The sequence below is a fragment of the Nicotiana attenuata genome, chromosome 11 (genome assembly GCF_001879085.1).
Source record: "Nicotiana attenuata strain UT chromosome 11, NIATTr2, whole genome shotgun sequence".
NCBI classification, from domain to species: Eukaryota; Viridiplantae; Streptophyta; class Magnoliopsida; order Solanales; family Solanaceae; genus Nicotiana; species Nicotiana attenuata.
Genome location: NC_031999.1, coordinates 33,933,653 through 33,961,280, shown reverse-complemented (window position 1 = coordinate 33,961,280; position 27,628 = coordinate 33,933,653). Strand labels below are relative to the sequence as shown.

Genomic DNA, 27,628 nt, shown 5'->3' with positions numbered 1-27,628 from the left:
ATATATATATATATATATATATATATATATATATATATATATATGCGATACACAAATGATACACAGCGTGATAAACATATTATCTTTTTTCATGTTCATCTTCTACTTCAAATTATCAATTCAAACCACCTCAAAACTCTACGAAATCATCCCAAAACTGATGATACACAGCGTGATAAACATATTATCTTTTTTCATGTTCATCTTCTACTTCAAATTATCAATTCAAACCACCTCAAAACTCTACGAAATCATCCCAAAACTGAGATTTAAACTCCTTAAGATGTTCCAATCTATTCCAACAACACCTACTCAAAATAGAGAAAAAATTTAATATTTGTTTAATATAAATAACTAATTGGCTAATAATAGTAATATTTTATGAATTGACTTATTTTTGTACTAACTTACTTATAAGCTGACATAACTTGTAATTTTCCTAAAACGTATTCACCATAAAATTGAAAACGGGAAACATACCTTCCATGGTGCCAAAATTTCTTTATGATTTTTAATAGCAAAATAGATTTCCAAACCAAGTTGTGCAATATCAAAGTTAATTCATTGTTCGGAAACAAATTGTAAACGACCATCAGGAATAAAAAGGATATGTAGCTGGTCTTGAATGTATTCTGGGTAACATCATCATCAGCAATCCCCGAATCCAGATTTTTTTTTAACTTCTCTGATAAATCTCTGCCTGAAGATGTCAATACCAATATCACTATGCCTATAGAGATAACAATTACTTTATTGACAACTATTAAAAAGTTTCGGAGATTTGAATCCGAAAATCAAATTTGCGAAATTATTATTTTGTTTGGATTTGGTGTTATTGCAAATGATTGAAAATTTATTTTAGAGTTTATATCTCAATTTTGAGAAAATTTGGTGAAGGTTCGAGTTGATTTTGGATTGAAACTCGAAGAAGAAAATATTAATAGATTGTATGTATTTAGCATGTCAGCTGTACATATGACATAAAAATTATTTACGACTAACATAATTATGTACAAGTTGTATATTAGTTATATGTAAATGGTAGATTTTTGATCGGATTCTGTACCAAAAAGAAACTATATACAAGTTGTATATTGTCACGACGCGGATTTCCCCACCCTCGGGGGTCGTGATGGCGCCTACTCGTAGAAGCTAGGCAAGCCACAAATCATAAACTCCTCCCTATTTCATTTTAAATCCTTTTATCTATCATATCAACAAGCATTAAATATTTAAATGACAGCGGAATATGAAATTTAAAGCGGAAGACTTAAACTAAATAAGCTGAATAATAATGTGGAATTCGACATGTGCCTCTACCCAAGAACTGGTGTCACATCATCCATGGACTACTAAGAGTACTAAATACAATCGTTTGAAAGAAATATAACAGTGTTTGTCTCGAAAACATGAGATAACAGAATGAAATATAAGATAGAGGAGACGCCGGGCCTGCGGACACGTGCAAGGCTACCTCGGAGTCTCGGTGGACTGAAGGCTGGCTCCCGAGCTACTGCTGCTGTCCGGGACCTGGATCTGTGCAAAAGAGCACAGAGTGTAATATCAGCACAACCGACCCCATGTGCTGGTAAGTGCCTAGCCTAACCTCGGCGAAGTAGTGACGAGGCTAGACAGGACTACCACATAAACCTGTACAGTTTTATATATATATATATATATATATATATATATATATATATATATATATATATATATATATATATATATATATATATATATCTACAACGCGAAAATAACAAGAACAAACATTTTTAAATGGGAGGGGAACATGCTTCGGAGATAGCAGATAATACAGAATTTCAAGAAAGTAGATTTCATATTTTCATATTTTCTCAAACCCAAACACACTTAGGCGATTTTCCAAGAACAAGTCTTCTTCCAAATCAATTGTAAGTTAGTTTTTACTCATTTCTTTCAATCATTAACATCTTTTAACATGATTTCAACCTAAAAATCAAAGATTTTCATGGGGAAAATTGGATATTTTGGGTAGAACCTGGCTCTGATACCAACTTGTCACGATCCGGAATTCCCACCCTCGGGAGTCGTGATGGCGCCTACTAGTGAGAGCTAGGCAAGCCAAACCTTAATTACCTCTTTTAGCAAATATCAGCAATCGCATGCAACAATGGAATTTAATAATAAAGCTGAAGTCTTAAATTAAAGAAACTGAATAGAAAATGCGAAAATCCAACATAAGCCTCTACCCAAGATCTGGTGTCACAGTGTCACAGACTGTCTAAGAGTCACTACAAACAAAGTCTGAAGGAAAATACAATAAGCTGTTTCTGAAACAAAGAAAATGAAACAGGGAATAAAGATAGAGGGAGACACCAGGGCCCGCGAACGCCTGCAGGTCTACCTTGGGTCTCCGGGTGGACTGAAGGAAGCCCTCCAACTACTGATGTTGTCCAATACCTGGATCTGTGCAAAAGAGCACAGAGTGTAGTATCAGCACAACCGACCCCATGTGCTGGTAAGTGCCTAGCCTAACCTCGGCGAAGTAGTGACGAGGCTAGGACCAGACTATCAAATAAACCGGTGCAGGTATATAAATTACAGCGGAAAGTAAAGCAGGTATAAGCAAGTAAGGATGGGAGGGGGAAACATGCTTCGGGGGATAACAGGGAAAACAGAATATCAAGAGAATAATAAAGAACATCAATAATTTAACTCTAACACGGATAAGGGAAATAAAAGCAGGTTTCACTGTCAGTACATATCTCGTTGCAGGCGTGCAACTCGATCCCATTTCATGTATCTCGTGGTAGGCGTACCACCCGCTCCCATTTCATTATATCTCGTGGTAGGCGTACCACCCGCTCCCATTTCATTATATCTCTGTTGCGGCGTGCAACCCGATCCGTATATAATATTGTTGCGGCGTGCAACCCGATCCATATTTGATATTGTTGCGGCGTGCAACCCGATCCGTATTTAATATTGTTGCGGCGTGCAACCCGATCCATATACAATATTGTTGCGGCATGCAACCCGATCCATATTTAATATTGTTGCGGCGTGCAACCCGATCCATATATATAATATTTACAATTATAATGAGAGTCCCGACAAGATATCGATAAGGTCCACACTATCCCGACAAGGGATTCGATAGCATGAGTAATTACGTCCCGGCAAGGGAGAAACATCTATAACCACACTTGTCCCAACATCTAACTACTGCAGCTATAACCGATCATGTTACAACATCTAACTGCCACAACTATAACCAATCCTGTTACAACATCTAACTACCACAACTATTATCAAACTTGTTACTACACCTAAACACCTCAGCTATAACCAAACCTATTACAACACCTAACTACTGCAGCTATAACCGATCCTGTTACAACATCTAACTGCCACAACTATAATCAATCCTGTTACAACATCTAACTACCACAACTATTATCAAACTTGTTACTACACCTAAACACCTCAGCTATAACCAAACCTATTACAACACCTAACTACCGCAGCTATAACTTTAGTCCTTACTCAACACAAGGAATCATTAAACTAAGAATCCGTAATATCAATTAAGAACACAATACAAGGGAACCACAATTCGACAATAGCCCGCCAAGGGGCAGCATAATGATCTTTTCTCTCCTCACTTTTACTTCACAATTCACTTCACAACTCGAGCCAATGCTCTAGAGGTTCAATTATCACTTATATTTTCGCAATTCGCTATACAACTGGAGCCAACGCTCCTCAATATCCATAAGTCACGATTCTTTCCACATCTTTGCACAACAAATAGAAATAATCACCAAGGCATGAATAATACAACGAAGTCATGGAAATCACAATATAGGACTCACGGTCATGCTAGACACCAATGTATAGATACTCGTCACCATGCCTATACATCGTACTCGACAATTATCAAGTAGCAAATAAGACTCAACTCCTATTCCCTCAAGCTAAGGTTAGACCAAACACTTACCTCAACTTCCACGGCCAAATCAATCCACCACAACCGCTTTCCCTCTCGAATTCGGCTCCAATTCAATCAAATCTATACAATAATGACTTCATAGTATCAATATATGCTAAACAAATCAAACCCAATGCCTAATTATAGATTTCCAAGCTTTCTTCCCAAAATTCCAAAAATTGCCCCGGGCCCGCTTGGTCAAAACACGAGGTTCGGACCAAATTCATATCTCCCATTCATCCACGAGCCCGAATATATAATTTGTTTTCAAATTCGACCCCAAAACGAGGTCTAAATCAAGAAAAATCAAAAAGCCCTAATTCTACCCAAATCCCCAATTTCTACCCTTAATCACATGTTTTAAGCCTAGGAATTCAATAGATGTTGATGAAAAATGAAGAAAACGAGTTAAAAATTACTAACCCAAGAGTTAATGGTGAAAAGATGCTTCAATGGTCGCCCTAGAACTTTGGAGAAGAAAGAGTTTGAGAAGTGTTATGAAAATCCCGTTTGCATTCTGTTTTGAAGAATTAAAATAACTGGGCGAATTTGTTCATCGCGATCACGGGAAGGAGATTGCGATCGCATAGGGTAAGGCCTGCTGTGCAGTGCGATCGCGTACCTAAGGTTGCGATCGCATAGAGTAGAGTTTCTGAGCACTGCGATCACGGACAATAACACGCGATCGCATAGAAGGAAAATAATGAAGGCTGGCTTTATACATCACGATCGCGTAGAGGAGAATGCGATCGCATTGAAGGAATGGGGCTAAGCTACGCGATCGCGGATGAATTCTTGTGATCGCATAGAACAAAGACGGGGCACCTGAGACTTACACTATGCGATCGCGGATGCTCCTATGCGATCGCATAGAACATCATACCAGAACACCAGAACTGAACTTTTTGCAATTTTTCCTAAGTTTAAACAATCCGAAACACCTCCGAAACACTCCCAAGCCCTCGGGGCTCCTAACCAAACACATACACTAACTCAACAACATCCTACGAACTTAACCGTGCGATCAAATCGCCAAAATAACATCAAAAACAACGAATCAAACCTCAAAATCACTAGCTTTCCTCAAACTTCATTAACTTTCAACTTTTGAAATTTAAGTCCGAAACACGTCAAACGACGTCCGATTTCAACCAAACTTTACAGAAACATCTTAAATCACATATAAGACCTGTACCGGGCTCCGGAACCAAAATACGGGCCCGATACCAACACGTTCTAATCAATTTTCATTTCCAAATTCCTTAAATATCTTCAGAAAACAATTTGACTCAAAAATTCATTTCTCGGGCTTGGGACCTCGGAATTCGATTCCGGGCATACGCCCAAGTCCCATATTTTCCTACGGACCCTCCGGGACCGTCAAATCACGGGTCCGGATCGTTTACCCAAAATGTTGACCGGAGTCAAATTTACTCATTTTAATATTAAATTTTTGCATTTAACACAGAATTTCATATTTAAGCTTTCCGGCTACGCGCCCGGACTGTGCACGCATATCGAGGCGACTACAAATAAGGTTTTCAAGGCCTCGGAAGCACGGAATGAGTACGAAAATAGGTGATGACCCTTTGGGTCGTCACATATATAAGTAGAAATGTGATTTCCTCTCAGTTTATACTGAAATGGAAAGGAAATCCAAGACGGGAGGGCGAGGGCCACAAAATCAGAGTGTGTCAATGAATCAAGTGGGGAATAGAGGAATTTGTCAATCAACCGATGCAAAGAAGACTAGAAATCTGAATGTTATTCAAGGAATCGTTCCACTAGGGTTGAACGGGCATCAGCTTCATCAACCCTGATTCAAACCCCAGTGGTTAATAATAAGCAAGGGAGTAGCTCACAGACACAATCGACAGCATCGTGGGAAGATATGGTAGAAGAGGAAGGAGTAGAGAACAAAACAAGAGGGCGACACAAAATACGAACCCTAGAACTAGTTCATGGAACAGAGTACTGGGGAACATACCAAATTCAGAGGGCTTTGACCTGAGTAATGAGGAACACAGTAGAAATAACGTTAACATAAAAATGGAAGATATAAAAGAAAAAATAATATTCTGGAATTCAGTAGTGGTACGTTACATATTGGAATCGAACTCGCCTCAAACAGTGATGGAAGGATACTTCAAGAGAATGTGAGGACAATTGCGTATCGATAAGATAGCGCAGGTAAATCGAGGAGTCTTTTTAGTCAGATCTCACAGTGTTGAGTCCAAACTTAAAGTTGTGAAGAAGGAGTTCAAATATTTGATAAAAAGCTTGTGGTAGTCAAGCCTTGGAAGCCGGAGATAGACATGAAAAAGGAGATGGTGGATAAAATTCCAGTGTGGATCCGATTAACAGGATTGGATATCAAAAAATTGGGGAAAAGGAGCATTGACTAAGATAGCTGGATTGGTAGGGAAACCACGTAGAGCTGATAGAGCAACAACACAAAAGGAGAGACTATCCTTTGCAAGAGTGCTGGTAGAAATTTCTTTGAATCAGAAGTACCTTTCAACGATAATGTTTGAAAATGAACATGGGAAAGTAGTGGAACAAGAGATACACTATGAATGGAAACCAACACTATGTCCAAAATGCAAAAACTTTGGGTATTAGTTAAAAGAATGTAGAAAACAACAAAAGGAGGAGGCAAAGAAAGCAAAGCAGGACAAGGAGGAACAAAACAAAATAGTGGCTCCTCCAAAAGAAGTAGAGAAACAACAACAAGGAAATACTAAGGCTCTTCGTGGTATACAACAGGAATATGCATGGCAACAAGTTGGAGGGAAGGGAAATAGGAATGTGAATGAACAAAGTAGTGACATAGTGAAAGGGGGGATGGACCTTAGAACTCAAGTAATCTCAACAGGGAACACATTTGATGCTTTGAATGATCCGAAAACATAAGATCATACACAGAATAGAGGTGAACAAGCTAGCACTTCTCACCCTAGGGGAGGACTGGTAGTTGCAGGAGTTAGAGGATCATACACACATTTGGTGGTTGTTACTAACTTGTCTCATCACCTTGGAGGGAGAATTTGGGTTGTCACGACCCCAGTTCACCCTCCATAAACATGTCGTGATGGCACCTAGTTCCTACAACTAGGTAAGCCTAACAATGCGGAAATTCGTATAACTTGCGGAAACATTTAATTAAATTAAGCAAAACTAGAAGAAAACGGTAAGTAAGTGACACCTGGCATATACAACTCAAAAATAAATCGCGGAAGTTTAAAATCTCAACCCAAAACCCGGAAACTCACGGGAACCACAGGCTAACAGAAACATAGTACGCTGTTCTGACTCCAGAATATCTAAACAACTGAGAGAAAAGGAATAAACTAAGTACTAAAGCTGGAACAGAATAGAGACTCCTGGTCTACGGACGCGGCAGATATACCTCGAAGTCTCTGTGTATCTCCTCGCCTCAAGGATAGTGCGCCTGAGTGGAGGTACCTGGATCTGTACATGAAAAACATGCGCAGGAAGGGCATGAGTAAACCACAGCGGTACTCAGTAAGTGCCAAGCCTAACCTCGATTGAGTAGTGACGAGGAAGGTCAGGGCCCTACTGAGGCTAAAAGATAACAATAAATTAACAGTATGAAAAAATAAGCAGTAATAGTGAATACAGCAGTGAGATAAGACAGGTCAAATAAGGCAAGAGCGAATACACAAAGAACGGAACAACCACAGAATAAGTACAGTCCAATACCAATGGTAACAATGAGGATCTCCCAGGATACTGTCCTGTAGTCCTTTTCTCAACTGTCCAGTGGATCTCCCGGGATACCATCCCGTAGTCCATCATATGTGTATACCCGAAGGATCTCTCGGGATACCGTCCCGTAGTCCAACTATCAATGTGCAGGGGGATCTATCGGGAATCTAACCCGCAGTCCCAAAGTAAAAGTGCAGGGAGATCTACCGGGAATCGAACCCGTAGTCCCAAAGTAAACAAACAAGTGGGGGAGCTACCGGAATCCCACATCCGTAGTCCCAATGTAAATGCGCAATCACAACCAGAAGATACACAGAAATGAAGTACAAAGACAAGCAACAGGTAGTACTGGCCTAACATGCTTCACGTAGTACAGTCAAGGCAGCTTAAGCAAGTAGGCAAGTTAAATCAACTAAGCATGCTTTCCTAATCTAGCACAGGTTATAGTTGCAAGTAGAATAAAGCAAATATGAAAGAAACTCAGTCGCAATATCTTAAGTAAAACCGGATTTTCAACAATTGGCTCAAGCACGCGCTCGTCACCTCGCGTGAAAGGCACTCAAAATACCAAATAACAATATCCTAAGGGGAAAGGTCCCCCACACAAAGTTAGACAAGCCACTTACCTCGACCGGCTCAAAATCAACTAGAAATTACGCCTTTGCCACGAGTATCCGACTCCAAATGGCCCAAATATATTCAATTCAGTTACACATTGTAAATAACATCGCAAACAACTAGTTTTGCTATTTAATTCAAAGCTACGACATGAAATTAGGTGAAATGACCAAAATGCCCTTCAGGCCAACATCTCGGAATCGAATAATTTTCACATTTTCAGAACCCTCGTACTCTCACGAGTCTAACCATATAAAAATCTCCCAAATCGGAGGTCAAATGCTCACTCAAAACTCAATGGTTTAGCCTATGAAGTTTTACCCAATTTCTTCCAATTTTGATCCCAAATTCGAATTTTAATGATGGATTTAACTACAAAATGATGAAATATAACTAGAAGGGATTAAAGAAACGTTACTCAATAGTCTTCTCTTCAAAACCCTCTGAAAATCGCCCTTACCCGAGCTCAATTTGGTTTTTCTAACTTATGAAATCAAACCCTCGAATTTTCTATATCAGAACAGGCATTTCCGCTTCTGCGGACAAGGGACCGCTTCTGCAGTCCCGCTTATGCGGAAAATGTGTCGCTTCTGCGACTTTCACTAAAGAGCCAATGTTCGCTTCTGCAGACCATTAACCGCTTATGTGGTTCCGCTTCTACGGAATTTAAGCCGCTTCTGCGGTTCTAATAAAAGTCCAAGTTTCCGCATCTGCGGTTCACTTTCTCGCAGATGCGAGGCCGCTCCCGCAGAATTTCCTCCGCATCTGCGGTACCTGAAAAACTCTGCCCAAACCTGCTCCTGCGATGAACAGGCCGCTTCTGCGGTTCCCAAGCCGCAGAAGCGAAAATACCAGAAGAGAGAAAAAACCAGCTGCTGCAACACTTCAAAAATTCTTCCGTTAACCATCCGAAATCATCCCGAGGCCCCCGGGGCCTCAACCAAAAGCACCAATAACACCTAATACCTCATTCAAACTTGTACCAATACTTAAACCACCTAAAACAATGCCGGAAAATCGAATTAAACAAGGATTTGAGCCTAAGAACTTCCAATTTTATCAAAATACACTTTCGATCAAAAACCTAACCAGAACACGTCCGAATGACCTGAAATTTTGCACACACATCCCAAATGACATGGGATTGGCTTTCCCAACTACCAGCTTCAGAGGTTCACTTTATGAATGAGGGGTTGTATGACCATGTCCTGCAATTATAAAATGGGAGAAAGGAAGCTAGAGTAATACAAGATCATTCAAGTACTTTAATATGTGGAAATTAGTCCCTGAGTACAAGCAGAAGGTGAAGAGCAACTGGACTACATCCCTACCCAGCACAATGATGTTCCAGTTAGTTGGTAAGTTGAATAATCTTTAAAAAGGCCCGCAAGAGTTAAATAGAACAAGATTTAGCAATGTTGAAATGAAAGCAGAAGAAGCAATGAGGCATCTGACAGCATGACAAAGCAATATACAGCAGGATCCACAGAACTTGGCACTGTTAGAGGAGGAAAGCAAGCTAATTCAAGACTACAAGAGGTGGAACAAGGCAAGGGAATATTCTTACAACAAAAGAGTAAAGCACAATGGCTTCAGGGATGTGACCAACCATACAAAATACTTCCACAATTACATGAAGAGTAGAAGGAATGCAACAAAAATGTTCACAATCAGGAATGACATGGGAGAAACAAAAATAGAAGTGGAAGAGATTGCAATAGCTTTCCTGGACTATTACAAAAAGCTGCTAGGAACAAAAGCTACACAAAGAGTTCATATCAATAGCAACCTGGAGCAACAGTGTCGGGGTTACAGAGAAACATACAGGAGGAAGACTTCACAGAAAAGGATGTTAAACAAGACTTATGGGCAATTCCAGTAGATAAATCCCAGGTCCTGATGGATATGAATGTCAATCTTTTAGAGACAGCTGGGAGATAGTAGGGAAAGATGTATGTGCTGTAGTGATGAATTTTTTTGACAATAGTAAGATGTTAAAGATAATGAACAACACAGTTATCACTCTCATACCAAAAAGTTACTATGCAGAGTCAATAAGTGATTACAGACCAATAGCCTGCGGCAACACAGTCTACAAGATAATTTCTATGATGTTGTGCAACAAACTCAAGGAGGTACTTCCTACAATCATATTACATAATCAAAGTGCATTTGTGGCAAATAGAACCATTGTGCAGAATATACTTATATGCCAAGACTTAGTGAGATTTTACAACAGAAAGAATTCTACAAAAAGCTACCTTATTAAAATTGATATTAGGAAGGCTTATGACACTGTCGAGTAGGAGTTTGTTCAAGAAAAGCTATATGCTCTTTATTTTCTAGGAAGATTTATAAGATGGGTAATGGCTTATATCACTATAACACAATACACATTGGCTCTAAAAGGATGAATATATGAGAAAATCATAGGCAAAAGAGGATTGAGACAGGGGGATCTCATATCCCCATTATTGTTTGTAATCTGCATGGAGTACTTCACTAGGATTATGAAGGTTGTGCTAATCAGGAAGGATTCCACTACCATACAAAATGCAAAGCTTGCAGCTCAACCACTTATGTTTTGCTGATGTTGTTCTACTTTTCAGTAGAGGGGATTATCACTCATTATTGTTGATGCTTAGGGGCTTGAAAACTTTCTCTCGCTCATCATGACTATACACTAATGCTGCTAAGTCTAATATCTTCAATGCTAACATGGAGGAGTCATGCCTAGAAGACGTGTATGAATCAACACGATACAAGAAAGGGACACTTCCACTCAGATACCTAGGAGTCCCAATATCAGCAAAAAAGATATCAGCAATAAACTGTGATTCATTGGTACAAAAAATAACTAGTAGAATCAGAGGATGAGGGATAAAAAACTTATCTTATGCAGGTAGGGTGCAACTTATTAACTCAGTACTCATGCATGTGCATACATACTAGGCATCGATCTTCATTCTTCTAAAACTGGTGTTGAAGAGAACTACAACAATCTATAGGAATTTCCTTTGGGATGGGAAAATAGAAACAAACAGAACACCTCTAGTGGCATGGGATGTGGTTATCAGACATATAAAGGAAGGAGGATTGGCGATCAGAGACTATGTAAAATAGAATGAGGCTGCAATTGAGAAATATGTACGAGATATAGCAAAAAGCAGACAACTTGTAGGTAAGATGAGTTGATTATGTGTACCTAAAGGAGAGGGAATGGTGGGAATATAGATAGCCGTAAGACTGCTGTTGGTATTGAAAAATAATCTGCATAATGAGAGATAAGTTGGGGACTGGGTATATTCCGAATGGATGGCTTACTTGTAATGGCAAATACACAGTTGGTGGGGGTTATAGTTTGCTTAAAAGGAGTGCACCAAGATGGTTTGAGAGTAGATGGGTGTGGAACAATATGAATGTACCCAAACATAGCCTCATCTGCTGGTTGGCTATGCACATGAAACTAAAGACAAGAGTGAGGCTGAGCAGAATGGGAATATGTCAAGATACTACATGCCTCTTATGTGGGAGCTTACTTGAGTCAGTAGATCACCTAATGTTTGAATGCCAATTCTCTAAGATATGCCTAACTGAAGTCCTCTAGTGGTTGAAAATTCGTGTGAGAAACATAGAGATACAAGGCATGTGGAGAAGAATCACGGGAAATGTGAAAGTACGACTGAATAGATCCTTTATGATGGTTATACTAGCAGCACTTGTCTATGGAATCTGGAAGGCTAGGAATGAAGCGCTATGGCAACTAAGGGTTACCCATCCATAGGAGATGATAAAACATTTGAAGCAAGATTGTATATATAGAGCAATTGAAAGTTTAAATAGAGGACAACACTACAAGGCTAGAGAATGGATAGAAGAATTATACAGATAGCAAGAATAGGCATGTAGGAGAAGATTAGCTGTGGGGGCTGATGTTTCTCTGTTTTGTTTTGTTTTGTTTTGAAGTTACATTGTAAGTTGAGTTTGTGGTGATCAATAAAAAAATTTATTTTCACCAAAAAAAATTTGTATATAAGTTGTATGCAAAGTGTAACGTTTAACCGAATTCTATAAAACAAAAAATTATATTAAGTTGTATTTAAATTGTAGTTTTTTACTAGACTTATACATGTTCATAATAAAATTTAGTTACATTTTGTAAATAAGAAAACCTAGTTAATCTGGGTAAATATTATCCTACTTTTATATATATAAGAAAAAATCCCAGTAATTAATGCCGCAAAAGGGCAACTTTAAAATTCAACCCTCTTTTAATTATTTTGGGTCAATCCTCTTTTAATTAGGTCAGGTCAGATTAGGTCAGTCCTTTTTAATTGCGTCAATATTTATTAGATAATAAATAATAAATAATAAATATAGAGTAAAAGAATATTGCAATGAAAAGTTGATGTAACGATCCGGCCGGTCGTTTTAAGAATTTACGCCCCGATCCCCTATTAACTGCTTTTTCCATGTTTATTTCTGCTATTGTGATTTGCCGGGAATATTCGTTTTGGGTTTCGGAGTATTTTGGGACACTTAGTACCTAAATGAGAGCTTAAGCTTTAGAATTTGGACCGTAGTCGGAACGGTATGAAGACGGCCTCGGAATGGAATTATGTCGATTCCATTAGCTCAGTTGGGTGATTTCGGGCTTAGGGGCGTGTTCGTAGTATGTTTTGGAGGTCCGTAGCTTATTTAGGCTTGAAATGCCGAAAGTTGAATTTTTTGAAGTTTCCGGATCGATAGTGAAATTTTGATATCGGGGTCGGAATGCGATTCTGAAAGTTGGGATAGCTCCGTAGTGTTGAATGTGACTTGTGTGCAAAATTTGGGGTCAATCGGACATGGTTTGGTTGGTTTCGGCATCGGTTGTAGAATTTTTGAGATTTCAAGTTCATTAGGCTTGGATTGGAGGGTGATTCGTGATTTTAGCGTTGTTGATGTGATTTGAGGGTTGGACTAAGTTCGTATGATATTTTAGGATTGGTTGGCATGTTTGGTTGAGGTCCCGGGGGCCCCGGGTGAGTTTCGGATGCTTAACGGAAGTTGAATTGGACTTAGGCAATTTTCTGAATTGCTGAACCTGTTGGTTTCGCACTTGCGGAACTTGGACCGCAGGTGCGGCACCGTAGAAGCGGGTTGGTGATCGTAGAAGCGGTCTGAGGCTTGGAGATCAATGGTCGCAGATGCGGCCCAAGGACCGCAGAAGCGGAACCGCATCTGCGAGTAAAGGGGCGCAGGTGTGGAATCTGGCCGTTTAATGAAATTCCGCAGGTGCGGAGTAGGATCCGCAGGAGCGGGACCGCGGGTGCGGTAGACCCCTCGCAGAAGCGGAAATCGCTGGACAGAAAAGAGAGAAATCGAGGGTTTGAACTCATAACTTCTAAAAACGATTTTGAGCTCGGTGGAAGGCGATTTCTTGAGAGATTTTGAAGGAGAACTATTTGGTAATAAATTCTAACTCTAATTTGGTTCTAATACATTAATCTATTGTTAGTTTTATCATTTAATTGAGGAATTTGAGGGTAAAAGTTTGGAAATAGGGGAAAAAGTTCCCCAATGGAAAATCTGAGTTTTTAGTTAGAATTTTACGTCGGATTGGGGTGATTTTTGTTCGAGTGAACTCGTGAGTGAATGGGTGTTCATAATTCGTAAATTTTACCCGATTCCGAGACGTGGGCCCGGGGAGGATTTTGGGCGTTTTTCTATTTTCTTGACTTAGCTTCGATTCCTTTAGCTAAACTCGTTGTTTGTAGTGATATTTACATTGTAAAATTGATTTGATTAGATTTGGGCCACTCGGAGTTGGATACTCGTGGCAAGAGCGTGATTTCGGATTGATTGAGCTTGGTTCGAGGTAAGTGGCTTGCCTAACCTTGTGTGGGGGAAACTCCCCTTAGGATTTTGGTACTGTTGTTATATGAATATCGTGTACGTGAGGTGACGAGTGCGTACACGTGCTAATTGTTGAAAGCCCCGGTTTTCATTCTATAAATATCTGTGTTTTCTTTTAATTGAGCAATACTTGTATTTGAAGTTTCCTGTTAGGCTTAGGAGAGCATGCTTTTGTGGTTAAACTGTCTTATCTACTTTAACTGCTTACTTGGATTCTGTGTAGCATGTTTAGAATAGAATTTTTCCTGTTTTCGTGATACGAACTTGGATAGAACTGTAGATTTCTTTCTTGAGACTGCTGTGTGTTTACTTTAGGACTATGGGACGGTATCCCGGGAGATCCCCTTGCTTGTTTACTTTGGGACTACGGATCGGTATTCCGGGAGATCCCCCTGCACATTCATATTTGGGACTACGGGACGGTATCCTGGTTGATCCCCCCCCCCCCCTGTACTGGTTATTTACTTTTGGACTACGGGACGGTGTCCCGGGAGATCCTCGGCACATTTATGTTTGGGACTACGGGACGTTATCCTTGGGAGAACCCCTGTTGTTATCACTGCTTACTGAGTTATTTCCTTTCTGAGATTTCATCTTTATTTGACTGTTAGCATCTTTAATTATACTGTCACGTTCTATACTGTTTTACCTTATTATATATAATTATATAACCAGTAGGGCCCTGACCTTCCTCGTCACTACTCGACCGAGGTTAGGCTTGGCACTTACTGGGTACCGCTGTGGTGTACAGTGTACTCATGCCCTTTCCTGCACATATTTTTCGTGTGCAGATCCAGGTTCTTCTGCTCGGCGATCCAGAGACTTCGAGGTATATCTGCCGCGTCCGCAGACCTAGAAGTCCCTCTCTATTCTCCCTTTAGCTATAGACTTCTTGTATTTTCCTTTTGTCTAGACTTCTGGAGTTAGAACACTATGTATTTTCTTTAGCTTGTGGTTCATGAGATTCTGGGTTTTGGAAGTTTTTTGTTCAGTTTGAGAGAGTGATATTGTATATGCCGAGCGGCATTCTAAACTTCTTTATTATGTTACTCGGAATTTTGCTAGTTTCGTATCTTTATTTCCTTTTTCTACAAATTGTTAGGCTTACCTAGTCGTAGAGACTAGGTGCCGTCATGACAGTTCACGGAGGGAGAACTTGGGTCGTGACAGTTGTACTTTTCGGCAATTGTGATTTTTGTGTGAGTAGGCAACAATCTTGTGATTTTTATGTTAGAAAACATAGTTATATGATTTAGGTGATAAAAAATTATAATTATATGATTATTTGTCAAATTTACCCCCGATTTAACTTGAGACAAAGGGCTAAATGAAGAGAGTTAAAAGGTACCCTTCCTAAAAGGTGATGTGTTGAACCTCTGATAGCCAACTGGTTGTGTTATCTTCAATTGTCGTTAAGAGGTTATTTTTTAGAGTTAATTTGTATATAATGATACATTTCGTTGAAACAAGCTTTTTAGTTTTTACCAAAAAAAAAAAAAAAAAAACTACAGACAGACTTCTAGTACTTCATAAGTAGGGTGTTTTTCTCGTTACTATTCCAATAGTCACACGGATGAATGCTACTAAAGATGTTCAAAATATAATATAAGAGTGAACTTTGCAAAGTCTAAAACTCGAGAAGTTCAAGTCAGAAACATAACAGGATTCTCATTTTTCTAGCAGTCAACAGTTAAAGAGAAAGTCTGAGGAAAACCCCAAAAACAAAATGGTAACTGCATAATTAAGCAAGAAGGAAAATAAAAATAAAATAGCAACGTAACAGGAGACTATTGCATAAGAAGGCTTCTAATTAGAGCTGCTTGGGTAGTGTCTGAAGTTTCCAAGAGTTCAGATAATCTGTCACTCAGATCATCAACTTCTCTGTGTAGGCTTCTTATGTAGTTGCATGTCTCTTGCAAGACTCTAGCTGCTGAAACCTGCACCAAATTAAGTATATTATAACTCTATGTTTTAAACAAATAAATATATTACTCAGATCAGAAAATTAAGTTTAGTAAGTTCAACAAATCAAGGAACAAAAAAATGCTATGTCGGAATTTATGTTATAAGATCTTGTTTGTATTTGGGATCCAATGTTGCAAACCCAAGATTATAAAACCAATAAAATCTCACGAACCACTACACATTAATGAATTTTACTAATTTCAAGAGGAAATCACAAGAAATTAAGATTACTTCTTACATATATCTTTTCAATGATTACTTTCATTTTTTTTCAATCACAAATAACAGATGCCTCCACACATTTTAGGGTTTGTTCCCTCATTATATTGTGCCAAAAAAAAAAGGTTAGAAGGAGGGTGGGTGGGGTGGACCTACATTGTTACAAGGGGTTCAGTATACAGTATCCCCTGAACATATCCAAAAAATTTATTGTTTAGATAGGTAAATTACATCTTAAATTAGTACTATTACTTATTGAATTTTATTGACGCAAAGAATGTTTCAAGAGCAAATGCTTAAGAAATTGATGAAAATTTGTGCAAGGTCTTGTAATGTGCAAGCTCCATTAGAACCATCACTTTGTTATAAGTTTCTTGAATCCTCCTGGTGAAAATCCTGAGTCACCTTTTAAGGGCAAGCGGCCGCAAGGGTTTTGGATGGCGGTGGGAGATTAGCATTTGGGTTTTAGTTATTTGAGTACATAAGAAATAAGACCAACAGTAACTTAAAATTAAATTACCTTGTCAGAGGACCTATTCTGGAGCTCAGGAAGAACCTGTTGCAACTTTGAAACAAGATCATTGATTTGGTCCTCACTTATTCTTGAACCTCCTGAATGTCTTGATCTTGACCTTCTGCTAGACATATTTCAAATACTTAGCTTGTTCAATATATGTCTCTAAATAAGAAACAAAAAAGCAGCTAAAATCTGTATGAACAAATCAGAGGTGATTGATAAAGTGTGGAATAGAGTCAGAGAAGAAGGTATGGAGTGTCAAAATGGTGCTTAAAAAGAGTAGACAAGTGTACTGAAGAAATGAGTGTGCTTAGCTTGTCTTTAAATAGGGTTTTGGGAGAGAGAGAAGAATCAATTTTCTAGAGATCTGCCCTTCTATATAGCTACTCCCTCTGGTCCAAAATAAGTGATTTTTTGGATGTTTTTGTACAAATTAAGAAATTCACCTTTTAGCATTAATTAGCAATGGAATTGACCATATTAACCTTTACTATCTCACATAAACACTCCTAACACATGTTCCAACACTATTTACTCCAAGGACAATGTAGGAAAAAAATAATTAATTCATTCTTGAAATTTGAAAAAATCACTTATTTTGGACCACAAGAAAAAGGCCAAAAAATCACTTATTTTGGACAGGAGGGAGTATCTTTTTCTTTTTCCTTTTATTTCTGTGGTTGAACTAAAGTTGGATTTTATGAACAAGTAGCAAAGCTAGCAATTTCTATGAATCCATCCCGACCCCGAGGGGGTGGCGTGGTTGCGGCGTTCTATTGCTCTCTCTTAATGTGTGTAAGTGTACGTGAATGTGTCAGAAAATACACGTAATACCATGTTATTTTATTACATCTACGTACTACTCTTGAGAAATATATGAAACTAATTCATGATATCAGCAAAGAAACTCACTAGCTCGATCTCCTCTATGAGTAAGGAGATAGTAATTTTCATGACATAAGGAGCTAGCAGTTTTCTCAAGAAAAAACTTACTATTACCTTGATATTTACATAAATTGTTATTTAATCATTGGTATAAACACCAGAAGTAAAAAAAAAAGGTTTTTCCCGTTCTCTGAGCTCAGAAGGAAAGGAGAGAGGAGGGGGTATTGACTGGTCAAGATTCATATTTCATGCAAACATGTTCTTTCCTCAAATGGGAAATACAACAGGCGACACGTAGAAACCCAAGAAGGCAAAAATAAGCGTTACTCATCACCGACCCTCTTAACTGGGCTTTTTTGTTTATCTATATATCGTTGTTTTTACATGTTTTTTATATTGGCGTAGTGAGGTCACTCATGATGAGATGAATCCATGCATATCTGATCTTAGTATCTACTTGACAGATCAAGTAGTTTACTACTATTAGTTCAAGAGCTCTCTTTTGCCCTATAAACTGACCAAATACAATTTCCAGATTCTGATATTGCCATTTCTACGTTGAATTTCTGCCTTCTTCCTTTGACTTGGCAACTGTAGTACGAGTCATTATCTTTATATATATGTAGCTGATCTATCATCTATATATAATTATATATATCTTATGTATTATTCACGTTAATTCGAACTAGTATATATATCAATGTTTTTAGAATAATCATATGTTGCTTGATCATTGATTGTGTAATTGTATACGTTCATTCAGGTGATCGATAAGTCACATCAACTTAATTCAACATGTTAATTCCTTCTTGTTTCTAGGCTACGATACGTTGTTACTTAAAAGCTTTAGTTGGTCAACGTAACGGGAACCAGGATTAATTGAATCAGTGTGTTTTGAACGACGAATGGTTATTATACATAACTTTCTGTGTTTTTGAGAGACTACTAATTCAGTGAAACTCTTTCTCATGATATAGTACTATACATATACCACAGTTAGAAGGAGCTAAAGTTATGTCATATTTCTTTGGTTTCACGTTCTTAAGAGGCCTAGAAAGTCCCATTGGTGGTAAATCATTGAATATTTTGTTTTAGTTTAGCTGATTAGAAGGGGAAGACTAAAAGGAATCTTGTGAAATGAGGTTTTCATATCTTAAAAAATAGACCGATTTTTATTGTCTTCATACGTAGCCTACCTGGAATCTCTGTTTTGATTCAGTAGCTAGTACAGATACATGATGAAGTCTAAGTTGGCAACTTCGGCATATTAACATGGTATGCATACTTGGTAATTAATTACAATCTTCGTACGCTTGACTCCTTTTGCTACTCTATTTCTCTCGTATATTGTCATAACGTTCTTAATGCTAGGTTTTGAAAAGGATTTTTCATGTCATTCCCATTTAGATCCGATTAGGATTCCTCCATTGTTTCCTTTTTCTTTCGCACCTTTTCCTCGAAATGAGAAAGAAGAATATCCAAAAGGTAAATTACAGGTAACTCTGTTTATGAATGGAATATGAAAAATATAAATTAAAGCAATCAGCTTGGTATAAAAAGTTAAATAATACTGTACAGTATAAAAACATTTATACTTTGAGTACCATTTTCTTAGCTAAGATTTTACAATAAAAAATTTAAGAAAAGCAATTGATGATTTTCCATGAACACATGCTTGCACAGAGCATCCAATGGTTGGAGGGAATTGAGATTCCATGGACCATGAAAATAATGTATTTGTCTTTTCGTACAACATATTATTCAGGTATTTCAAGCAAAATTTGTTAATACTGCTAGACACTTAACTTCTTCTTTTGTGCCAAATAAATAATTTGCATGGATCAAACGGCATATCTATGATTCCTTACAGAGCTTCAAGTAAACATCTTTTATTTTATTTTTTGCAATTTAATTTCTACTTGAAATTATTCAATAAACGTGGAGATGAACTTTCATGAATAAGTAAAACAAAATCATACTACGAGTAGTATATAGCAAACATATATATAGCTTATATTTATGCTCCCTGAGCCACTATTAAAGGAAAAAACATGTTTTTTCTCTTTTTCAGTGCGATGCAAATATAATATTCTTGTTCCTATTGGCACTAAAAAACAATCTCGTAAACCAAAAAAATAACTGCTGTAACCTTTACGAGGTTCGTGTATTGGAGGATGATTTTAAAGAATAAAAATCAATAAACTCCAAAAGGCAAAAGAGACGGAGAAAAAGAACAATTAAGTCTGTTAACAAAGAAACCTATGCTGGGATAATTTAAGCGCGTAATAGAAAGGCTCAGCGAGCTTTTCGTAGCACATGATGTTGATCCAATAGACAGCAAAGACTGAGGTTGAAGTCACGAGGGGCTCTATTTTTTATTCGATTTAGTTTACATAAACTAATCAGAGTATTTTACATTATCAGCGTAACTTTATCAATTATAAAAAGTTATTTCCTATAATTTTATGTTAAAAATTAAAATTCTATGTTTATATTGTTATATATAAGTAATCTTAATTTAATGGTATAAAAAACTTTTTGCGCTTTGGCTGGTATTAAATGGTGTATTCAGAATGGTTTCTCAGACTTCATACTTGAAATGGACTCTTTGCTCATAGTCAACATGATCAAAGAAAGACACACTGACAATTACAAAATAAAGTACACGATCAATGATATCTCGCAGTGTATGAACCAAGTCAATATCATTCCTATATAATTTTTTTTTGGTTAAGCCTCCCATCTTGTAATTTTTGGACACAGGATGGTGTTTTACACCTCTCTGTAATTTTTTTGGTTAGGGTGGACTCCGTAGTGTTGTAATCCTTGGAGGTAAGGCAATCTCCCCCCCCCCCCACCCCCCCCCCCCGTTTTTTTTTTTAAAGATAATACAACACACCCAGTTGATACTGGGAAATTTAAAAAAAAAAAAAAAGGTATAAAAAACTTGTTCACTATTAGTTTACAAGAGGTAAACTCTTCTTTATTTTGTTTCAAATCCAGTGGGCTGAAGTTTGCAAATATTAATCAAGAGCTTAGTCGTGTAAGAAGAGATCAATTAGTTTTATAGAAATCTTTGACACTCCAAGAAAGATATAACGTGATCTTCTCAGCATATGCTTTGTTTTGCCTGCTTAGCTTGTTTATTTTATACTTTATAGTACAACCATGATTTGTCTAAATATTCAAGGCCACAGATATTGATATCTGAGCCTATGATGAGGCTATAACCATTAATATAAACGCTTTTAGTCGGTGAATAGTAAGATCTTCATATTAACCGACGTATAGTAAACTGTGATACCGACAAATATACTCTTTTAATTAATCTATCTACAGGCGTACTAGTCGATATTACCATTGGTACATATTATTTTAAGCCTTCTCGATTAGTTGGGAACATTAATTTAAAATCTCAATATGTGCACAAACATCGATCTATTCTACAACTATATACTACTTAGCTCTCAAGTTAAAAAAAAAAAAAAAAAAAATTCAACTTAGCTCTTGTTCATGAACCAATATCAGAATATCCGTTCTATATATATTCTTTTTGTGCTTGTCATATTTCTTATTTGGCTGATATGATTAAAAGGAAATAAGATATGTGAGAAAAAATAAATGGGGGCCCAAAGTGAACGACTGCTTTTACGGGTCAATTAATTTTGTGGGGTCTTTATTTGTTTTTAGTTTTATGACCTTATATCCTTTTTTACGCATGGGAGATTTACTTTTACATATAAGAGATCCGTTTCTTACACATAATGAATTTAAAAAATCATGCTTTTAATTTTAAAATTATAAATGGGCATAATGTACAACTAGCTAAATAACAATGGCGACAAAAAGAGGTGAACGAAATTAATACTTGTGTTTTGTAACGTAAAGGGCTACAACCGTAAAGCTTCAGTCGTAAAAGAGCAGATGCATAAAAAGTTTTTCCTTGGTAGAAAAGAATATAAAGAAAAAGAAAAATGTCTTTCTTCTCTTTTTTTCCTTCAATATTTTAGAGTGATCGTTGTTAGAAGCAAAGTTGCCCGCTATTTTTAGCTTAAGAAATAAGGTGGATGGCTATTTGGGTTAATTCCTTTTTATTTTTATTTATATGCATGAATAATGTATCAAAAATGCACTCCGCCAATATACGTGTATATATTTCCTGGTAATAGGTTATTTAACATTTCTTACAAATTAAGAATCCATGTTTGTTACAAAAAATAACTTGTAATAAAATCGGTTCGTATTAAATACTCGAATAATAAAGCGACACGTGGAACCGGAGACAGACGGAAAGCGAGTGTGATGACCCGATAGGTTATTTGTAGTTTTACCCTTCATTTCTGTGTTCCGAGAGCTTGAATAGTTTTGCTTATCCTTCCTCAATTTGCGTGCACAGTCCGTACCTTTCTCCGGAAAAGTGAAAAATTGATAAAATGTGAAATTTTGCCTTAAAACTCATTTGAGTTGACTACGGTTAATGTTTTGTGTAAACGGACCCGGATCAGTATTTTGACGGTCCGGTGGGTACGTATCGTGATATGGAACTTGGGTGTATGCCTGGAATCGGATTAGGTTTAACGTAATTTGTTGAAAACTAGCAATTTAAAGGTTTAAAGAATTCCTAAGTTTGACAGTAAGTTGACTTTGTTGCTACCTGGTTCGGATTTCAGTTCTGGAACTTGGTATAGGTTCATTTTAGTATTTATGACTTGTGCAAAATTTGGTTCAGAACGGAGTAGATTTTACGTGATTCAGACGTCCGGTTGTAAAATTGAATGTTCTTAACTTTCTTTGAAAATCTCATTCATTTTGGTGTCCGATTCGTAGTTCTAGGTGCTATTTTGGTGTTTTGATCGCGCGAGCGAGTTCGTATGATGTTATTACTCTTGTGTGCATGTTTGGTTTGGAGCCCGAGGGGCTCGGATGAGTTTCGGTTAGGCTACGGACCATTTGAACTTAGAAAAATTGCTGGTTTTGGCTACAACTGATATCTGGTGTAATGTGCTTCGCGATCGCGAAGTATCTGCGCTGGGGAGGAGTTTCTTCTTCGCGAACACGAGGAGCTGGTCGTGAACGCGTTCACTGGATCGTGAACGTGAACGCGAAAAGCGGATCGCGAACGCGAAGGCAAAGGGGAGTAAGCTTTCGCAAACGCGAAGGCCATTGGCCGCTGCTGCTTCGTGATCGCATCATGTGTCTCGCGAATGCGATGTACACCTGACACCCACACTTTAAATTTTTCCAAACACGGAATTACACCCATTTTTAACCATATTCTCATTAGAGCTCGGCCTAGAGGCGATTTTGAAGAGAAATTTCATCGCCATTTCATAAGTTAGTATACTTTAACTCGTTTTCTTTAATTTCCATCAACACCCATTGATTTCTAACCTTAATCTATGCTTTTACATGGTAGAATCGGGGGGGGGGGGGTAATGTAAAATTGAGATTTAGACATCAAATTGAGATCGAATTTCGAAACTAATCACATAATCGGTCTCGATGGTGAATAGGTAATTGGGTTTGGGTCCGAATCTCAGGTTTTGACCAAGTGGACCCAGGGTTGACTTTTGCTGACTTTTTGAGAAAAGTGTAAAGATCTTAGCTTATGTATTGTAAGTGATTTTTTCTCGCATCGTTTGTTGATAGTAAGTCAATTTTGGTTATATTTGATTGGTTTGGAGGCGAATTATATAAGAAAGGCCGCGGTTGAGCTTTGATTTGCTTGTGGAGCGGGGTAAGTGTTGGGTCTAACCTTGATTTGAGGGAATTAGGAACCCTTGAACTATATGTTATGTGATTTACATACGTAACGGTGTATATGCGAGCTGACGAGTGTATATACCCCGTCAAAATAGTTGTTTTCATTATTTCCCGTATTTCATTAATTATCCATTCTATGTCTTAACTGCTACATGTTTTAATTGCTTCATATGCAGTAATTTGTTACTTATCTATTTACTCTTGTATTGAAATGCTCGTTTCTTCCATGATTCCATGATCAATTGCCATTTGCCTTACTTGTCTTACTTGCATACTTTAATTGTCATATATTAGGACTGTCTTATTGCTTTGTATCAATTGTAGCATTCCTTGATTTGGTACGAGATTCCTTTATGGATTTGCCTTCATAGTTCTTTAATCGTAGAGATTATTGTGAATTGAGTTGTTGAATTGATTAAGTTTATTGATTTTGTATATGGATTGGATTACACGCTGCAACGGATTTTATATGTGATTTTGATATGGTGAAATACGGGAGGATTTATGATATTGATTCTGATTATATGGTGGGATCGGGTTGTGCGCCACAACGGATTTTACATGTTATTCTTGATATTGATAAGGTTAAATAAGGGGGGATTGTGTTTGTACGGTGGGATCGGGTTACGCACCGCAACGGGTTGTGTGTTTTATATTCATTGTTGCATTGTGTTAGCTTTCAATATTTTCATACGAGAATCTGAGGACCGATGTTTCTGGATTAACTGATTTCGAGGATTGGGTTTATTTTCATAAGTTAACCGCCTTTCCGGTGTTTCTTTTCCTGTTATTATTATTATTATTATACTGCATACAGGTTATTGTAAGCGACCCGCCTTAGCCTCGTCACTACTTCGTCAAGGTTAGGCTCGGCACTTACAGAGCACACGAGGTCGGTTATTGTAACGACCCGACCAGTCGTTTTGAGCATTTGCATTCCGTTCAGCTATTTGAAGTCTTGGCCATCATCGTACGATGTATTTTGACTTGTGTGAATCGTCAGTTTTGGTTTTCAAGTTATTCGGAATCGATTGGGAAGAATGGATTTCATTGTTGAAGCTTTAAGTTGGAAGAGTTGACCAAGGTTGACTTTTGCGAATCTAACCCTAGAACAGAGTTTTGATGGTTCCGTTAGGTCCGGATGGTGATTTTGGGCGCATGCCGCGATTTGCAATTGGATATATCTAGAAGGATTCGACACTAATTGCCGAAAGTTGAAAATTTGAAGGTTTGGAAAGTTTATAAGTTTGACCAAGAGTTGACTTTGAGGATATCGGGTTCGGATTGTGGTTCCGGGAATTGGAATAGCTTCGTTATGTCATTTGGGACTTGTGTGCAAAATTTGAGTTCATTCCGAATTAATTTGCTATGTTTCTGCGTGAGTTTTGGAAGTTGAAAGTTCAATGTTCATTTAAGTTTGATTTGAGGTGCGATTCATCGCTTCGATGTTGTTATGTGTGATGTGAGGCCTCGAGTAGGTCTGTGTTATGTTATGAAACTTGTTAGTATATTCGGACGGGGTCCCGAGGGGCTCGGGTGTGTTTCGGGCGAGGTTCGGATCATTTGGATCATTTTTGGCTAAAGTTGCTGGTGGTAGATCTGGTGTGATCGCACTTGCGGCTGGTTTACACAGGTTTGATGGTCGCAGAAACGACAAAGGAGTTGCAGAAGCGAGGTGAGAGCTAGTGAGGAGATCGCAGAAGCAGAATGGTGGGCGCATTTGCGCATCCACGGAAGCGTAGTTCTTAGCCGCAGAAGCGTCTTGTGGCGTAGAAGCGTGTGTTGTCGCACCTGCGTGTGAGCAGAAGTGGGGAAATTCCGCAGGTGCAATAGGCTGGGCCTTTGGTGGTTTCTCACAGGTGCAAGTTGTTTGCCGCATAAGCGGAGATCGCAGGTGCGATTATTTGTTTGCATTTGCGAAAAGTCTGGGCAGAAGTTATTAAATCGAGGTTTTTGGTTCTTTCATCATATTTTGAGATTTGTGTCTCGGAGTGAAGCAATTTTGGAGCAAATTTTATCACAAGGATTGAGGTAAGTATCTTATACTCTGTTTTGATTATATTTCGAGAATCTATCTTCATTTTCTATAATTGGATTATGAATTTTAAAGAGAAATTGGGGGTCCTAGCCTAAAGTTTCATAGAGTAAGTTTTTGAGTTTTGAACATCGATTCGGAGTCGGATTTGGGTGAAACTAATATGGTTGGACTCGTAATTGAATGGGTTGTCGAATTTTATAAGGTTCGTCGAGTTGCTAAGGCGCGGGCCTGGATTGGACTTTTTGGCTGATTTTGGTCTTTTGACTAAAGATTCAACCTTTATCATTTGAAATTGTTTTCTTGGGCTTTATTTGATGTATTTGAGTTGTTTTTGGCTAGTTTCGAGCCGTTCGGAGGCCGAAACATGCAGGATGGTATTTTTGGAGCATCGCTTGGCTTGCTCGGTATTGGATTGGCTTGTTTGAGGTAAGTAACACTTCTAAACTTGGAGCTGAGGGTATGAACCCTGATTATACGTGTGTGATTTGTTTGGAGGTGACGCACATGCTAGGTGACGGGCGTGTGGGCGTGTACCGTAGAAATTGTGACTCAATTGATTCCGTGGAGCTGAGCAGTCAAATTACTTGTTATTTTCTATGTATTTATTATGTGTTAGAGAAACTGAGCTGTGACTCATACTAGAAATCATGCTTAGGCATATGTTTGTATTATATGGACCCACTGAGGTCATTTATGCTGTTGAATTATATGTTAAAATTGAAATTTAGCACTCAGTCATATTTATTCATTGCATATCATATCTCAGACTCTGTTGCTATTTATTGATACATCATATAATCATTCTTGGGCTAATTTTATGACATTGTGAGCCCGAAAAACTGGAGATATTGATGACTGAGTGAGGCCGAGGGCCTGATTGTGAGTGATATTTATGGGATCGGGCTGCACGCCGCAGAATATTTCATTGATTTATGCCTGGATCTGGCTTATTATAGCGCTTGGGGTGAAGGAGACCCTCCGGAGGCTGTACACCCCCAGTGAGTGCAGTTGACATTTACATTGAGGGTTGGATCTTCCCTGGGCATGGATCTTCCCCGAATCATTTATATAGAGGGTTGGATCTTCCCTGGGCATGGATCTTGCCCGAATCATTTATATGATGGATCTTGCCCGAATCATTTATATTTCGGGATGGATTTTCCCTGGGCTGGATTGATCTTATACAGTACTGAGTGACTGACTGTCAGTTGATATATATATATATATATATATTTAGGATGGATCTTCACTGGGCTGGATTGGCCATATACAGTACTGAGCATGAGGTTGAGTATTCTGAGAGTGTGAGTACATGAGTTCATCACCGAGATACATTGCATTTGACATGCGTACTTGAGATACATGTATAGAGATGTATTTCCTTTTGCTACCTGATTTTGGTAACTGACACGACCCAAAATCCCTCCAAAGGAGTCGTGATGGCACCTAGTCTCTAAAACTAGGTAAGCCTACATTAACTTAAAATAACGACGATGTTTAACTAACATCGAAAAATTTCGAAATGGATTAAACAAAGTTAAAATTCCAAAACCGATAGTAGAAGTCATAAGCCTTTCTAGGAGTAATTATACATATTGAATACATCACTGCTCAGGAATAAAAGGAAACAATGAAAATAAATACAAAACAGGTGTACCTTGAAGTCTCCAGCCTCACCAAGCATAAGTCTCAAACCAACTCGATCCGAAGTACCTGGTTCTACACAAAAAGATGTGCAGAAGCGTAGCATGAGTACACCACATTAGTACCCAGTAAGTATCAAGCCTAACCTCGGTAGAGTAGTGACGAGGCCAGGTCAAGACACCTACCGAACATATAAACCTGAGCAGGATATGTCATAAAGCTAACAAGATATGGATATCAAAGTAATGCCAATAGCAGGAAGAAACCAAATTACAAATAGTAGTAATGATAAGGGGAAAACATGAATGACAACGAGAAATAACCAAGTAATTAAACAACAACATAGTTGGATACATATGAGTATAAATGTGCTCAAGTAGGG

The 27,628-nt window shown here is 38.0% G+C and overlaps 1 protein-coding gene across 1 annotated transcript; it reads right to left on the bottom strand.

Moving 5' to 3' along the window:
• LOC109235026 (transcription factor PRE3-like) lies at nucleotides 15,841–17,230 on the bottom strand. Its single transcript, XM_019401040.1, has 2 exons — nucleotides 16,920–17,230; nucleotides 15,841–16,152 (listed from the first exon to the last, which is right to left on the bottom strand). Exons 1-2 carry the CDS (start codon nucleotides 17,043–17,045, stop codon nucleotides 16,003–16,005), a joined length of 276 nt encoding a protein of 91 aa, XP_019256585.1. The 5' UTR covers nucleotides 17,046–17,230; the 3' UTR covers nucleotides 15,841–16,002.

What these genes read in the sequence shown, in the direction of transcription:
- LOC109235026 (XM_019401040.1), bottom strand. Translation starts at nt 17,045, where the DNA reads ATGTCTAGCAGAAGGTCAAGATCAAGACATTCAGGAGGTTCAAGAATA. An exon ending in AGAATAGGTCCTCTGACAAG is followed by an intron (nt 16,153 to 16,919) that starts GTAATTTAATTT and finishes AATTTGGTGCAG; the next exon opens with GTTTCAGCAGCTAGAGTCTT.